Consider the following 17,190-nt stretch of genomic DNA (forward strand, 5'->3'; position numbering starts at 1 on the left):
TAAATAAAAAGCAATGGGCTCCAGAATATCACTAAAGCATGCATATCCTCTCCTCGCATTTAGATGATGAATTCACATATAGGGGTGTATTCGGACGAACAGAGCGGAAGAAAGAAGGCAAAATCTGTCATGACTATATTATTTAAAATAAATATTTCTTGTTGGAAACAGACTTCATGATGATGGTAGTTAAATTTACTAAGCTGACTTTCTACTTGAATACTACATTTATAAAATTTTGTTTAGCTCCAATTAGTTTAAACTCACATGTACAGTGCTAAAGTAAATGGTCAAACAAATCCCAACATGAATTGCTTGATTATTATCAAATACACGAACTCAATTCTCGAACAACAGAGAACATCTGTTCCATTTAGTTAGTTATCACAGTCTTTGTCACAAACAAGTTCCTTATCATTGAAGGTGGAAACAAGTTTTTTTTTTTAAAAAAAAAAACATATGTAGAAGGAAAATCAAGAAATGAAGATAAAAGAGCTAGTTGCACTGGAATTGCAAACTAATAAATTGAGATTGAAGCTCGATATTGAATTCTATAAAAAGAATTAGGCTACCATCTTTCCTCTGGACGCGTGTTTTCCTAACAGCACAATCACATAGCAGGCATATGCCTATCATGTTCCCTCAGGTACATGGGAATGTGTCCAGTATGTGCCTTATGTACCTCTGAGAGAGAAATCATATGGATGGCAAGTGATAGTCACAGTCTATGTCCTCCCCTAAGCACATGCCTGACATGTACCTGGGGAACGTGTCTAGTATGTTCTAGGTATGTTCCCCATGCTGTAAACGTCAATGAACCACAAAATTACTCCGCCAAAATATGTTAAATCGTCTATATGCATAATGTGTTTACATTAAGGTGATCCTAAAACACTTTAAACAAGTAAATAAAATGTACCCCTGGGTGGACGCGAACCACTAACCTTTGGATTACTAGCCGCGTACTTGGCCACGGAGGCGATGAAGACAATGTCGCTTGTAGAGGGATAAATTGTTGAGGTTTTTTTGAATTTTGCCTAATCAGAGTGCTCCTTTAAACGCGTATATTCAACGATAACCGTTTGGGATAAGATAAAATCTACTCTCCATGTAATTTTGTAAAAAAAAAAAGATTTATTATAGATTTATTATAGATTTACGAGTGTCTATTTATTTATTTCTGGTTCTTCCATATTCACTTTCAAATGATCGTCGACAGTTGCCATCTAATAAAGTTGATGCGTTTGTTGCTTCTAGTACACAATCGCTTAGAAAAAGAAGCAACAAATGCATCAAATATGGGAGATGAATTTAGAACACCTAAATGTAGCAAGCCTAGCACATCTTGTGATGTTAGAGTATCTGAAAACAGTATGTACCTAAAGGATGTACCTAGAACATGACAGATATATGTCCCAAGTGACGACATAAAAACAAATGACTGTTAGAGTGTGAAACTGAGCCAGATATATAAATGCTATATTTGTGGTACATAGTTGCAAATATCAATTAAGTGTAACAAGTACCTAAAAGTGTAGGTAGCTGAAGTACATACTTAGCACATGAATATCATATGTGCCAAGTGTCGGGTACCTAACAAGTAGCAGGGACACCTAAATGGCACACACCTAACACATCCTGTGCTGTTAAGATTGCTCTATCTTTCACTAACATAATAGATTATTATTTAAGGAAAGAAAAAAAACAGGCATAGTGTTTAGGCTTTTCTGAATGCGAGTGCTTTTTTCCTCCCCATCGTCATTCATGATGGGGTAGCATACCTAAAATTTTGGCTTTTAAGATTAGTTCTTTCTGGAGAAAGATTGGACGGCAAATGATACCATTGTACGTGGCAGCAAATTGCCTAGGGCCGGCACTGACAGGTACAGTAATGAGCGTACATTTGAGAAATGATGTATACTACAAGATGAAGAATAAGAAAACAATGCATTTTTACTGACACTACACTCTGTATATGCGTTTTCATAATCTGTAAGTGATTTCATGTACTTTCAGACCCTTTCCACATATATTCATTGCATTTTCATGAGTGTTCTACATTACTATACACAATCCTGTTTCATGCAGAATCGTAGATCCAATTGTATTGTCGAAAATAAACGCATTTTCTTTGAGTTGATTTTCAGTTTAGCGTCTCTTTCAGCAGCGAGGCTATATAAGACATGGACCTACTGATTAACTTGGAATCCGAACCACATGAGCTTCCACCGGGAATCGAACCCGGGTCTCCCACGCCACGCATTTTCTTTATGATAATATCACTAAAAACAATTCACCACATGGGAAATTGACTTCTTTTAGTCTTTTATAGCATATTCTGTACTGTCCCAAAAACAATGAATAAATTCACTTTAAAAAAATTATTGTTATATGGTGTTAAAAATGAAATGAAATCTTTGTTTTACGTCCCACGGTTATGCTGGCTAGGCTAAAGTAGATGGTAATGATGAAAAATGAATAAAACGGTGGAATGAAGAAAGTGAGAGGAAATATGAGAAAACCGAGTAAAAAAAACACGTACACGATGTTTGTCCGACAGAAAGCTCACTTGGCACGAGCCGAGATCGAACCAAAGACCCCATGCACCAGACGTGAACTCTCTACTACTGAGCCACTGCTGCCATATATGGTGTTAGATACCGTATAGAATACGGCGGCTTACATTGAAATCTTGTTTACATTAACTATGTTATTTCTTTCTTGTTTTCATATTTAGAGACTTGTCTCTTATATATGTACGCAAAAGTAACATTCCTGTCCATTTGTTTTTAATGTCCATTTGCATTTTGGAGGATATGAAGTAATAGTTTGTTTATGAAGTAATAGCTTCTACATGTATAATTTTATACTTACCTTTTCTCAATCTTCACACTCTAATATCTTTTCTGGTTCTTTAAAGACCTGCCAATCGAGATAGTGCAGCTTATCAAGCTGTGAACAGTCCTACTAATCAAGGGTTTTTGTTTAATGTTGTTGTTATTTCCACATTGAATGATTTTCCAGCAAAAATTACGACAATATCCTCCCAACGAAACTAATAGTTCATCGCTTTTAAATCATATGAATAAATAATTGAAAAATAATTGAGAGCATACACTTCGACAAGGGGGGGAAGGGGAGCACAAGATAGGGCAAGAGCCTCTTCATGGAACTTAAACCAATCAATAATTTGAATTAAGTTACCAGACTTTCTCTGCCCCAAGCTGAACCTTGTAAAAAAAAAAAGAAAGGAAAAAAAGAAAAGAAAGAATGAAAGAAGACTAGTATGTCTTTTATATTTTTACAAAAAACTGCAAACGTTATCCCTATTGTGAAAAATCCTACGTAATCTTTTTTGTTAAGTTCAAATCCTCCACATACCTCCGTATTAAATCAGAGTTATGAACTTTCTTTTTTAGGGATACGAAAACCCAATTAGAATACAATTTATAAATATTTAATATTCGCTCTAGTTTATAGTTACTGTACTTGCTATATATATATGTATATATCCTGGTCTCCTATGCAACCGCGCAATACACTGAGGTTGGCATGTGCTACATAACATCCAGGGGATCATGGTAAATTACATCTTTTAAGTTTCATGTTGTAAGACTATGGGATAGACAGGATATTGAATGTGAAAACATAAGAAAGTAAAATAACAATACTAATAATGTAAAATCTTTTAAAAAATAAACTTAGCTCTCGTATTCTGTGGTCGGGACACAATGGTGTGTCGCGAATACATGTCAGGTGTATCGCAAGATTTTTAATGTCTTTTAAGATCTTCCGCAAAGAAATTATCTTCAGAAAAAAATAATTCCTGCTTAAGAGTCATAAGTTTCTATTATGTTCATAAGTTTCTATTCAAGAGTCTTGCGTAATTTGCTTCTGAGATTGGTATCTCATAATCGTTACAAAAAAATATTTTTTAAAAAAGTATTGCATGAATTTTTTATGTGTTTGCTTTTTTGCATCTAGGAAAATATCACATGCAGGGGTGTCGCGAAAGTTTGAAACGTATTTTGGTATGCCCCAAAGGAAAAAAGCGTTGGGAAACGCTGTTCTATTCAATACTAGTCAACCTTAGAGAACTTGGTTAACTGCATATTAACTAACTCTATGGCCTATGGAACCCGGAGATTCAATGCCCCGTTCACAAACGCTCTCCACTGACATCTATCCTTAGAAACTGGATCCAGTTTCTACTTTGTATTCCTATTTCTGTGAGATCCATCTTAATATTGTCCTCCCATCTGCGCCTAGGTCTTCCTAATGGTCTTTTTCCGATTGGTCTTCCAATTAAGACTTTGAAATCGTTTCTACTTTCTTTCATCCTGGCTATATGACCTGTCCATCTGAACCTCCTGGACTTGATGCCCCTAACAATGTTTGGTAAACCGTATAAGTTATGTAGTTCCTTGTTATGAAGTTTTCGCCTTTCCCATTCCCGTTCCTCTTGGGTCCGAATATTCTTCTCAGAATCCTGTTCTCATATACTTTCAGTCTATGTTCTTCCCTCAGAGGAAGCGAAAAAAAATGAAATGAAATCTTTGAGTTTTACGTCCCACGATTATGCCAGTTAGGCTAAAGGAGACGGTGATTATGAGAAATGAATGAAATGGTGGAATGAAGAAAGTGGGAGGAAACGGGAGGACCCCGAGAAAACCCACGAAAACGGTGTTTGTTCACCACAAAGTTCACACGGCGTGAGCTGGTATCGAACCAGGAACCCCAAGCACCGGAGGTGAACGCTCTACCACTGATCCACCGCGCCCCCTCTCAGAGTAAGCGACCATGTTTCGCAACCATACAGAACAACGGGCATGATTATGGTTTTATATATTTTAAGCTTCAAATTCCTCGACAGAATTCGCGACGATAAGAGATTTTAAACTAAATATAACACAACACGAATTCCCTGCTTTTAGTTGACATTTAATTAGGTCTGGGATTACATATATAGACACAGTTCTTCTCTGATGCAGGTTTATATGGAATTCACTCTAACACTTCATTATTATTATCATTATAATTAGTATAGTTATAAATTTGCCGTTTCTGTAAGTTATTCTAGCTTTCCATTATATACTATACTATACATATATATACTCTAGCTTTCCTATCTATGCTGGGTTATTCTCAACCTGTACCTTAACTTATACTCTTTCTTTTTGTTTTTAGGACTCCTATTGCTACTGGTGATGAGGCTGCTGGGAACGTCGCTGCTGAGGGGTTTGTATTCAATTTCCACATTATTTACACGCAGTTCGATTTTCTAGTAAAATTACCGCGGTTCCTTTGCAACAATGTCTTTAATCACAATTATGTGTAACACAAATACTAAAGCTGGGATTCAAATGGATAAATAATTAATACATATTATCGTTAAATGTTATTTTAACTTCTATCATTTTTGTTTTAACACAAATCACATTTCCTACTACCTTTTGTAAATTTATTCGAAAATAATATGTATGGGAATACGTTGTATTACATGGTTCCAAGCAGTGCTGGATTTACGTATAAGCTAAACAAGCTATAGCTTAGGGCCCCGCTCTCTTGGGGGCCCCCAAAATGAAAGAAAACAACTGTATGTACATTTCCAAAATACAAGAAAAATAATAAATAAAATAAAATTTACATATAGCAACAACAGTGCTTCATGTTGTGTAGACTCAAATAATGTAAATATTAGGGCCCCTTCTGCTAGTCTGCCTCCTAAAATATCACTAGCTTCTTCATTTCTGTATATAGTTTCTTCATTGCGACACGTAAAGGGCCCTATTACCTTCAATAGCTTAGGGCGCCACCAAATCTAAATCCGACTCTGGTTCGAAGAACTGTCCGCATTCGTTTTATGCAAAACTATGTTGTACGATGTCTGTTTATAATGGGTTAGAATTGAATTTGTCCATCACGAAAATTTATGATAATTATTAAGCCCAAATATATATTAATAAATATATAAGCTAAATATTAAAGAATATCCTGTTGAATATTAAAAACAATACAAACTCCATTCAATACATAACCGGAAAAGTTGTATTAAAAAAATACAAAACTTCGATAAATTTTGTGCGTCTTTGTTATTTTTTCGTGGTGTCCTAGAACTAGTATCAGATTATCCTAACCCGCCTCACGAACGGGATGCTGGGAATCAGTGAAACAAGATGGCGGTACCTTTGCAGGTTTGCACCAACAAAGAGCAACGGAGTTATCATTAGATTTCTGTTAGCTGAAGGTTTGAAATCAATCGAAATTCACCGTCGGATGGAGTGCAATATGCTGAAAGTTGTTTGAGTCGAACACAAGTGTACAAGTGGGCAGATAAGTTCAAACGGGGTGTAACAAGTGTTGAAGATTCGCCATGCCCAAGACTATCTGTGCAGTCACGCAGAACAATATTACGAGAGTTGATAAGGTGATACCGGAAAACAGGCGTACTACATTTGTGTTCGGCTCAAAACAACTTTCACCATATTGCACTGCCATTCGACAGAAAGTTTCGAATAGTTTCAATCCTTCAGCTGACAGAAATCTAATTACACTTTGCTGCTTCACATTGGTACAAACAAACCTGCAAAGATGCTGCCATCTTGTTTCAGTGATACCCAGCATCCAGTTTGTTAGGCAGAAGTGCCATGCGTATCTGATAGTTCTAGGACACCATTTAAAAAATAACAAAGAAAAAAAAATATCGAAGTTTTGTATTTTTATACAACTTTTCCAGTTAGTTATTCAATGGACCTTATAAGTGCTAATTGTAGATCCTGAACTACTTTTAATTAAGACAATTTTATAAATTCTTTTTCCCTTTAACCCGTCAACGCCCAATGTCACCTACAGATGACACTGCTTTAAAGACGTCTTCTTGTTCACCAATCGTCCACCAGGGGGTCCTAGTGAACCACAGTAGCACCAGCTACTTACGTATATATGTTGCATCACCACACAAAAAAGTTTCGAAGTTGAGGTACTGTACCAGGAAGAAGACGCCTTTCAAGTAGTCACCTGTTGGTGGCACTGGGCGTTGAGGGGTTAATTTGGTGGTCTCCAACTTTACTAATGTATTCTTGGAATAGTTTTCGTATCCCAAGACTCAATATCTGAGTTGTCAAGTTCAGAAGGTCTCTTGTCCACTTTTTTTTTTTTTTTTTTGGAATATGTTTATTTTTTTAATTATTGTTTTTGATGTGTTTATATTTAATTTAAGTTATTTTGTCCCATTAATGTGTTTACGTATTTATTTTACATTTTGCTAAGCTTATTTTGCTTATTTTCAGAAGTAGAAATTAAGATGGTAACAAAAACGCTTGTTACCGAAAATTTTGTAAAAGAAAATGAAATGAAATTTTGAGTTTTACGTCCCACAGTTATGCCGGTTAGGCTAAAGGAGACGGTGATGATGAGAGATGAATAAAATGCTGGAATGAAGAAAGTGGGAGAACCCCGAGAAAACCCACGCACACGGTGTTTGTCCACCACAAAGTTCACTTGGCGGGAGCAGGGTTTCAACCCGAGACCCCTAGCACCAGAGGTGAACGCTCTACCACTGAGCCACCTAGGCCCCAATTTTGTAAAAGGGAAACGAGATGGTTTGAAATTTTGCAACTCATGTAATCCACATACTTAACCAAGATACAGTCAGCAATGTATCAGTATTATACTTGGATTCCTTTATTCCGTTTACATATATTGCCTCCAAGCCTTCTAACTACTTCTACTCAATTCTCCATTACATTTCATTAATTTCTTCGTATTTTAACATCGTATCTTGTAAACATATTTACAACATTCTTAACTGTAATACTCTCACATTTTCTTACAGAAGAATAACTACTTCTTGAGAGCTCCTACCAGTTGACTCCAACATTTATAATTCTACATATTCTATATTACAACACTAATGAAACAAAATTATTTTTTGTGAATTTTAGTGATTAACATAAATACCGTCAAAAACATTTCAAATTCAGAAAGTGAGCCAGATAGTAACTGTAAATGCTATGGTGTGAAGTAATATTTAGAAAGTGAGCTCGATACTTCTGAAAAATGCTATTACATGAACAAATATTTAGAAAGTGGATAGTAGTTGCAAAATGCTATTGCATAAACTAATATTTAGCAAGTGAACCATTGAGAAGACGCAAAATGATATTAGATGAACAAATATTTAGAAAGTGAGCCAGATAGTAGCTACAAAATACTATTACATGAATTAATATGGCTCCGTTCGTCGGATACTCGTAACAGAACAAATACTATTTGTAGCAGTTATTTTTACGCTAATCTAAAGTATATGTGCACGTTGTTGTAGTGATAGAATATAAGGTGCAGGTAGGGAATTTGGGGGCCACTTTTTGGAATATTTACAGTTGAAGTGTGTTTATTCACAAAGGATAAATAAATAAAATTTAAGGAATGCAGGGTGACCAACTTCTAACTCAAATACGTATTAACGTAAAAACAACACTCTAAAAGTAGCTTTAATACCATGATGTTGAACTATGTAAACAACACAAACAACATACGTGTTTAGTGGTAGAATATTAAAGTAGTTTTTCTAACCTAACATGATCTGACGTTCCATAATCTAACCTAGCCTATTGCAGTGTAAATTAAAATACCGCTAATTTTACAGTAATTATGTAATATCTTCAAATAGATAAAAGATAAGTGAAATATGGAACAAGAGCGCCCTAGACAATATTATTTTGCGTGAGGTACCTTTATCATAAGTCACCTAGCGGCTTTCCGTTTTCAGCTGTTTAGAAACGCGAAAATAAATGCCGATTTTCAAAATGGCTCGAAATCGAAAGCAGATAAGTGAATCGTGATAACGATTTGTCATGTAAAATAATATTGTCTAGGGCGCTCTTGTTCCACATTTCGATTATCTTTTATCTATTTGAAGATATCACATAATTAATGTAAAATTAGCGGTATTTTAATTTCGCCGGGATGAAGGCTCTTAACCCTACTCTGGAAATAACGTAACTCCCTACTCTACTTACATAACATAACCTATCCTAAGCTAACCTACCCTACTCTACTATGATAATGAATAGTACCCTACCCCAATCTATTTTAACACACATAGCTGCGTTTTTTTTTTTTTTTTTTTTTTTTATGAACAATCGTTTTCATAGTGTATCAGTTTGCCGGCATGTGATCAAACTGTACGTAGTTATTTGCGCGTGCTTGAAGAAAATAACACTCTAGAACAGTGGCCTTCAATCTTTTTCCCTTAGCGCGCAATTGTCATATTCCATTAAAAAAAAAAAAAAAAACTGGCGAGCCGTACAATTTCGGTCAGTTCCATAGAGGAAGTTTCGGTATAGCATAATTGCAATACGATTCAGTACACATACGTTTACTGATGGTTTTACAGATTAACCTTCAGACGCCCGCCAGGGTTTTTTTTATCAAAATCGTAGACTCTTACGTTTGGGGCTCTGATGACCCCTTAATTATCACAGATTCATGAGTCATACACCATCGGAAAGCTTATATTGGCGAAAAGCTTCATCCCTCAGGAAGACATTGATACTAAATCATCTTTCTAGTTTTAATTAGGGGCTGAGTTGTTGATGTTTGTCGTAAAAGTAAATGTAATTTACATTAAAAAAACTGAAACTCCAGAAAATGGCCAGCTTGACCCCTTGCTACTACCCCCATATAAGCAAAAGGTACCTGTACAAATACAGGATGTTACCATGTAGTGAAATATAGTACAACCCCTCAAATCCGAACTAATTGAGCCTGAAGCCTATTCGGATTTCGGGGAGTTCGGATTACCCGGGAAATAATGTTACGTACTTATTTCGTCACTGAATTGGCGGTAAAACAACGACTGAGGTTAGACAGGGTGGCCCAGTGGTCGAAAGGGCAGCGACCTTGACTGGCGGGTGTACACTCATGTCCAAAATGATTGTCGCATATGTATAACTGTCTTCTTGTAACAATATAATTAGATAATGATTTAGAATAAGCATTAAGTCTAAAAATGTTAAAACCTTAAAAAAAAACTAAATTTGTGTGATTAAATCTATTTTTTTTATTTTCCAGCTGTAGTTTTTTTCCGCCTGAGAACGTGTTCGGATTTGCCGGGTTTTCGGATTTCCGGGGTTCGGATTTGAGGGGTTGTACTGTATTTCATTGCTTCATGAGTGTACCCCTAGGTACTTCATTTCAAGAGGTTATTTCATTCGCCTCCAAGGAGTTATTTCATTTTCCTTCAAGCAAGGGCGCCTATCCTGGGGGCCAAGGGGCCCCGGGCCCCCAAAGCTCATGTGGGCCCCATACATTTTTATGAATATATATATATTTATATGTATTTTTTATTGTTATATGTATTGTTACATGTATATTTAATGAATCCCCCTCCCCCCAAAGTTACAGGGAAATCGGTGTCCTTGCCTCCAAGGAGTTATTTTATTCGCCTACCCACAAGCCAACAACTGAGTTCCACGCTTTATTTTCTCTGAATGGTAGAAGCAAGAGAATACATCGAGCTTAAGTATTTTTAAAAAAATAAATTTTCATGTATATTTCGTTTAGTTCATTTTCTTCTACCTAATTTGCTATAGCACTAGTCCAAATCGAGTTTCGTATGTCTCGATGTAGTGTTTTAGAAATATAGTTACATTAATTTCTGTACAGAGTTAGTAATTATTTTTTTAAATTGCATTTTCTCCTTTAGCGCTGCAGCAAATCCTGCTGTGAAGAGCCCGCGCACTAGGAACCGTTATTTCTACAGATCGTAAGTAATTAATTTTTGAAGTCATTTCCGAATATTATTAAGCCAGTGTAAAGCACATTTTATATCATGCGATTTTTTCACAGTTGTAATAAGTTTCTAAAACTTGACGAGCTTATACTTTGCTCAGGGGGGGGGGTAGAAGAAGAGAATATCTATTTCTGGATTCTGAAAATATTTCATAAATAATTTTTTAAAAAAATTTGACCAGAGTATATTCTCATTTATTAAAATTAAAAATAAGGCATAATAATTTCAATAACTTAACGTTATCTTCATCAGAAATGAAATTTTAATGAAAATTTATATTGTTGTCCATTAATATAATAACAAAGCTTCTCTTGGATTAGTAATTGTATACATAACAAATGTTTTTTTTTTTCCTTAATTAGCTAATATTCCTGTTTTGAGGTTATACATTAGTAATTTCACTTTTTGTCTTTTTCTAGGAACAACAACAACTACTACTACAACAACAACAACAATGATAATCGTCCAGCTGAGTTCAACCCGAATCGTGGCCGTTTCGGCAACCGCAGGTTTGTAGGAACATGTACAGTAGAGCCCGGATTATCCGCGAGTACCGCGAAAAAACTTCTTTAAGAGTCATCATCCCGGCAAAATTAAAATACCGCTAATTTTACAGTAATTATGTAATATCTTCAAATAGATAAAAGATAAGTGAAATATGGAACAAGAGCGCCCTAGATAATATTATTTTGCGTGAGGTACCTTTATCATAAGTCACCTAGCGGCTTTCCGTTTTCAGCTGTTTAGAAACGCGAAAATAAATGCCGATTTTCAAAATGGCTCGAAATCGAAAGCAGATAAGTGAATCGTGATAACGATTTGTCATGTAAAATAATATTGTCTAGGGCGCTCTTGTTCCACATTTCGATTATCTTTTATCTATTTGAAGATATCACATAATTACTGTAAAATTAGCGGTATTTTAATTTCGCCGGGATGAAGACTCTTAACCCTACTGCAGTCTCACTCAATTATTCTTCATAAGTAATCGCTGCGCACTGACACTTCGCATGCAAATAAGTACTGTAATGTTCTAAAACATAAAAATAAGTTGCATTGTAAAAAAAAATCAATATTTCTAACAATAGTGAACGTTTCGAAGTGCAACTCTACTCTAATAAACAGAAGCCTATTGTTGTAAGGTATAAAAAACTGGAATTGGGAATAGTGATTTGCGTGGTAGTAATTACACTCATGGTTGACAATGGAGTGAGAGGGGCCGCGGTGGCTCAGTGGTAGAGCGTTCACCTCTAGTACTTGGGGTCCCGTGTTCGATCCCAGCCCTCGCCAAGTGAACTTTATGGTGGACAAACACCGTGTGCGTGGGTTTTCTCGAGGTTCTCCCGTTTCCTCCCACTTTCTTCATTCCACCATTTCATTCATTACTCATCATCACCGTCTCCTTTAGCCTAACCGGCACAACCGTGGGACGTAAAACTCAAAGATTTCATTTTTCATTTTTTACGGAGTGAGAGTTTGCAAGGACCACTGGAAGGTTAATTACGAACCTTAAAAAAATGGAAAATACTCGAAAGTCGAAATTTACTAACAGGTTTATTGTGTAACGTTATCCTAGGCTTTCTCAGAATTTATGGATGAGTGCCAGGTTCTTGCTCTTTTGTTTTTGTCATGGCTTTCGCATTTTCTGATCATTGACCTTGACAACCAGACCAATACAAACAATAAAACAGTTTTTATGCCAAAATATTGCAATCTTTTTCATGTTTGCACCTAATTTTTAGTCTTTTTTACGTTATCCGGGTGCACTTGCGAGTTGTCACACAATTACTCCTTATTTACAACCAACTTAAACCATAAATGACGAAGATTATTAAAAAGATTTAGAGACAATATGTGCTATATTACGTCATTTGTTCATTTTTTTATGGGCTCAAATTTTTAACTTGGATTCATTTACCACTTTACTTTCGATAGATTTCAACAACAAACTACAGGCTTTACACATAGACAAGATATGTTAATATTGGAGGATCTTCACGCAAGTTATCCTAGAGCAGAAATACCATCTCAAACTTTCTGTACATTAAGTCGAATGACAAAAGCTCTTTCACACTCGCTTCAATAGAGATAGATATAAGTGAAGAGTTGATATTATTGCTTCTAATTTGGAAGGTTCTGCGTTTGATACCGGTTGACAGTCATTTCAATTCAGGGTTACTTTGAAGCATAACCATCTACCACTTCCAATTAAAACGGTTACCTTTTGTCTAGTTACCCTTTATAATTAGTGGTATTAGTTTTGATTAAGTGTAATGAATTAAGGGCGTATGGAGATTGTGTACATATAAGCTATTAAGCTTGATGTATTTTTAAAAGTATTGCTGCGTTTGATGAAGATACGTCTATAACAACAAAACTTTGTTCTATACTTTTTTTAAAGGTGGATCACTAGGTGTTGTCGGTGCTATGCTAAACACTGCTTGAATAGTGCGGCTGGTGCCAAATAATAAAGGAAGTAATCATGGAATTCTGCTTGAATCCTTACTGAAGAAATTAATTTTCGAGCCTTACTGCAATTCGCAGCTAAGTTCCGCTTCTCGAACTGCAACGCTAGAATCCAGGAATTAAACGTACAAATTTGGCAACAACGCATTATGGCGTTCTGCGCAAGTTTCGTCTCAAAATTTATTTCCTTAAATGTAAATTAATATTTAAATAAAATGTGAAACATAACACGAAAAACGTTTAAACAATATATATATTTCGTAATAAGATCGTTACTTTAAAGTACTTTACACATTCAAATAAACATTTCATAAAATTGAGCACTTCTAGTAAGAAATAGCAGCAAGTGCCATCTTGTGTGCTCATTGTAAAACGAATCAAATATTTTCTTTTATTTGTTAATTTTTTTTTTCGATATCCTAAGACACAACTAAATTAATCAGTGTCTTGTGTTCTAGCTGAAACATAACTGTATCTTATAGTACAATATTTATAATATGCAACGTTCAATTGTGCAGTAGTTAAGGGAATGAGCTAAAATATGTACTGACTTCCGGGTGGTGATCCACCTTAAGAATATTTGTTTTGTTTACTGTTAGTACGCGTTTAGAAGTCAGTTATTTAATAGAAATACAAGGTAACCGATAATTATGTGTATGATGTTTGACTGACTGTAGTATTTGTAATTCTGTACAAAAAAATTCGACATGGCAACATATGTAACCTAAGACTGAGGGTAACGGTCACTGGAGTTAGAACACCGCCATACTATGCCATACCAGTACAAGAGTGACTGAGCGAAACATTCCCGAACCGCTGGATCGGTCGCCGTGGGTCTGTAGAGTGGCCAGCTCGATCTCCTGATTTCTATACTAGCTGACTTTTTCTTATGGAGTTTTTTAAAAGGACAAAGCGTATCTACATCACATACGTAATTTGGGCGAACTACGGAAAGCTATCACAGAAGAGCTCCACAGGATATCAGTACGGGTCTTTGGAGCTGCTTGTGACAACGTTACTCTTCGTCTTCAGGCATGTATCGATTTTGAAGATGCATTGGTGGATCATGCCACGGAGAACAGAGATTAAAATTCTTATAAGTAAAGATATGAGAGAATATGTTTATGTTCAATTTTATGTTGAAATTATTGCTAGACGGCGTGACAAACAACTTGGCATTTGAAGGCGGCGCTCCAAGTTCCCTTTAAATGCTGCTAGCAAATGAAGAGGCCAGCGGTATTGACACGTTTATTTTGTACACATCCACGTCTATCCTCTGCCACCTGATGGCGCTGCAGTTCGTCTGCTTAGCCATAGCCACACCCCTTAGCACTTGGCAACGTCGCGTCAGAGCTTGGGTTTTATTCGTTTAGCTGAAATGCCAAGATGTTTGTCACAGGCTTTAGTTTCTTTATACTGCAGTTGTTGAAACATCATAAAAAAAATAATTATGGGCCACACTGTAGAACTTTTCTTCTGATTACTTAACATGATGTTCAATTTAACTATTTGTTATTACTTTTATCTTTTTTTAGGCCCAACTCCGGGGATGAAAACGGCGGGAATCAGTTCCGTTTCGGGTTTGTACTCTAATACATTAGGGTCTATGTTTTCTAATGTAATGTATTTAAAATAAGGTACTGAGCTGGAAAGCTGACGCTCAATCTGAATCTCACGTTGTTTCATTGGAAAACAAATTTCTAAATGACGAACTTTATTAATCTGTCAACAGATTAGAGGCTGTAGTCAAGGGCGCCGATTTCTCTGTAAATTTGGGGGGAGGCATTCAGATGCAGAAGGTATATATATATATGAAGATTTTAAAACAAATTGCACTCAAATTATGCCAAATATTGTATATTCATAAATACAGTAGGGGGCCCACATGCGATTTGTATTGGCCCGGCCCCCTCGGCCCCCACGGATCGGCGCTCTTGGCTGAAGCTTTCCTGGTGTCGTATTGTAAATTTCTGTTCTCTGGATATGATCAAGCGATGTTTTTTTTTTTGTTTGTTTGTTTGTTTGTTTGTTTGTTTTTTTTTAATATTTCGAGAACAAATATTGTTTCAACTTCACGGTCAGTATGAAGCATCCAGACAAAGATACTGTGTGTATCTGGATCTTAGGTATAATATTATGATTGGTTGTAACACTCATTACACAAACCACCAACCAATCACAGTTGGCTATGTGAACCCCAGATCGTATGGACAGCATAGAACAGTGGTTCTCAACATAATTCCTATCACCACTCCCATTTTATCTCATCCTCTTGACAGTGACCCCCTGATAATTTCTGATTTGTAATAAGTGTGTGTGGGATTTTTAATATATATATATATATATATATATATATATATATATATATATATATATATATATATATATATATATATATATATATATATATATATATATATATATATATATATATTGCAAAGATCTCACAATATCCATCTACTTCTATGTATATTAGTAGAATCCATTTGTTGCCATTTGTTGTATATAGTGGATACCGTATCTTCTCTAAAAGCAAATGGATTAAAACCAAATTTTGTCAGTTCATTCATATTGCAAATATCGAATCCTGTTTCAAAATGGATTCCGTTTGAAAATTTTAAAACTTCATAACTCTCTTAATTTTCGGTCATATGATAAAAAAAATAAAGTGATTTCTAAATTTGGTTTAAAAACTTGGATAGTTGTTAAAAACATTATTGAATATTTTAAATGATTTTAAAATTGAACCGGACATTGCCGCACTAGTGAAATCACACCATGCTCAGATATCTCATTAGCTTTCAATTTTAATTGTATTTCAATATGCAGATTTCGTTGTATTTTACCTAGGTCAGGGCCTAAAATTGAGTGGAGTACTCCACACTTTGTGGAACTGTAGGAAGGGAGTGTGGAACTGTAATTCTTAAAGTGTGGAGTGGTATTAATGTGAGTACCTTACTTTTCTCGGATTATGCATTTAAACGCGTTTAGTGTGTCAAACTAAGTCTTACTGATTCAATACATTCATTATGCAATGGGTTACTCAATTCCATATAACTGCCAGTATATGACATTAAGCCAGAGTTAATACGTATAGGTGTCTCCTAGATGGCAGGGAAAACCATTGCCAATTTTGAGGTGAAGGAACTTTTTAACTATATTTAGTTTTCAAACGTTTTCGGTGGCATTCATATAGTTTTAAAATATGCAACTAACTGCACTATCTGTTGTTTCAATAGGACATTACACTTTTCCGATATAATGAAATGTATTGTTTTGTAGATAAAAATTACACGATTCTTTGAACCCGTTATAGAAATATGTACTATCAGAGATAACATACACCAATAACCGCCAAAAATTTAGCCGAAGCACAGCGTTACGAAAATCAGTAGAAAGAGTAATGTTTCCCAGAGTGACTTCGATAGTTACTAATAGTGAAAACATGAATACAGGAGAACACAAAGAAATGTGGAAATTGTTAACTGATAAAAGAGTTGCTTCAGGTGAAACGTTACCTCTGTTGAAATTTGGTGTGCTGCCCATCACATTAATTTAGCATGGAAAGATGTCACCAAGAATGTCCAAGAAGTTTCATCTCTCATATAAGCAGCATCTGGACTGTAAGCTTTCTATCACTCTTCAGAGCAGCGAACGAAAAGTTTATGGTAGCTTCAGAAAATAACTTAGAAGTTTTGCGCTACCCAGAATATTTTGACGTCAGGTGGACAAAATTTTCATTCAGTATGCTCACTACTCTCCTAAAAAATTGGTATCCAAGCTGCCTTTACTTGAAAACGGAAAGCCATGTATGTAATGAAGCCAATGGTCATCTGCGTAAATGGATAGAAGTAGATCGCCTTCATTTTCTGTGTCTTGTGACAGGCGCTCTATATGTTTCCAAGAACTGCCAGCAGAAGTTCGAGAGT

The 17,190-nt window shown here is 35.6% G+C and overlaps 1 protein-coding gene across 1 annotated transcript in view; it reads left to right on the top strand.

Moving 5' to 3' along the window:
- LOC145694523 (uncharacterized) overlaps window positions 1-17,190 on the top strand; it is a 108,582-nt gene that overhangs the window by 27,509 nt on the left and 63,883 nt on the right. The window contains exons 7-10 of the mRNA XM_081770837.1: window positions 5,188-5,238; window positions 10,709-10,768; window positions 11,215-11,304; window positions 14,797-14,841. Coding sequence (XP_081626963.1) covers window positions 5,188-5,238; window positions 10,709-10,768; window positions 11,215-11,304; window positions 14,797-14,841 — 246 coding nt within the window. The remainder of the gene's footprint in view (window positions 1-5,187; window positions 5,239-10,708; window positions 10,769-11,214; window positions 11,305-14,796; window positions 14,842-17,190) is intronic.

Source organism: Thermobia domestica, chromosome 9 (genome assembly GCF_964235325.1).
Source record: "Thermobia domestica chromosome 9, izTheDome1.hap1.1, whole genome shotgun sequence".
Classification (NCBI taxonomy): domain Eukaryota; kingdom Metazoa; phylum Arthropoda; class Insecta; order Zygentoma; family Lepismatidae; genus Thermobia; species Thermobia domestica.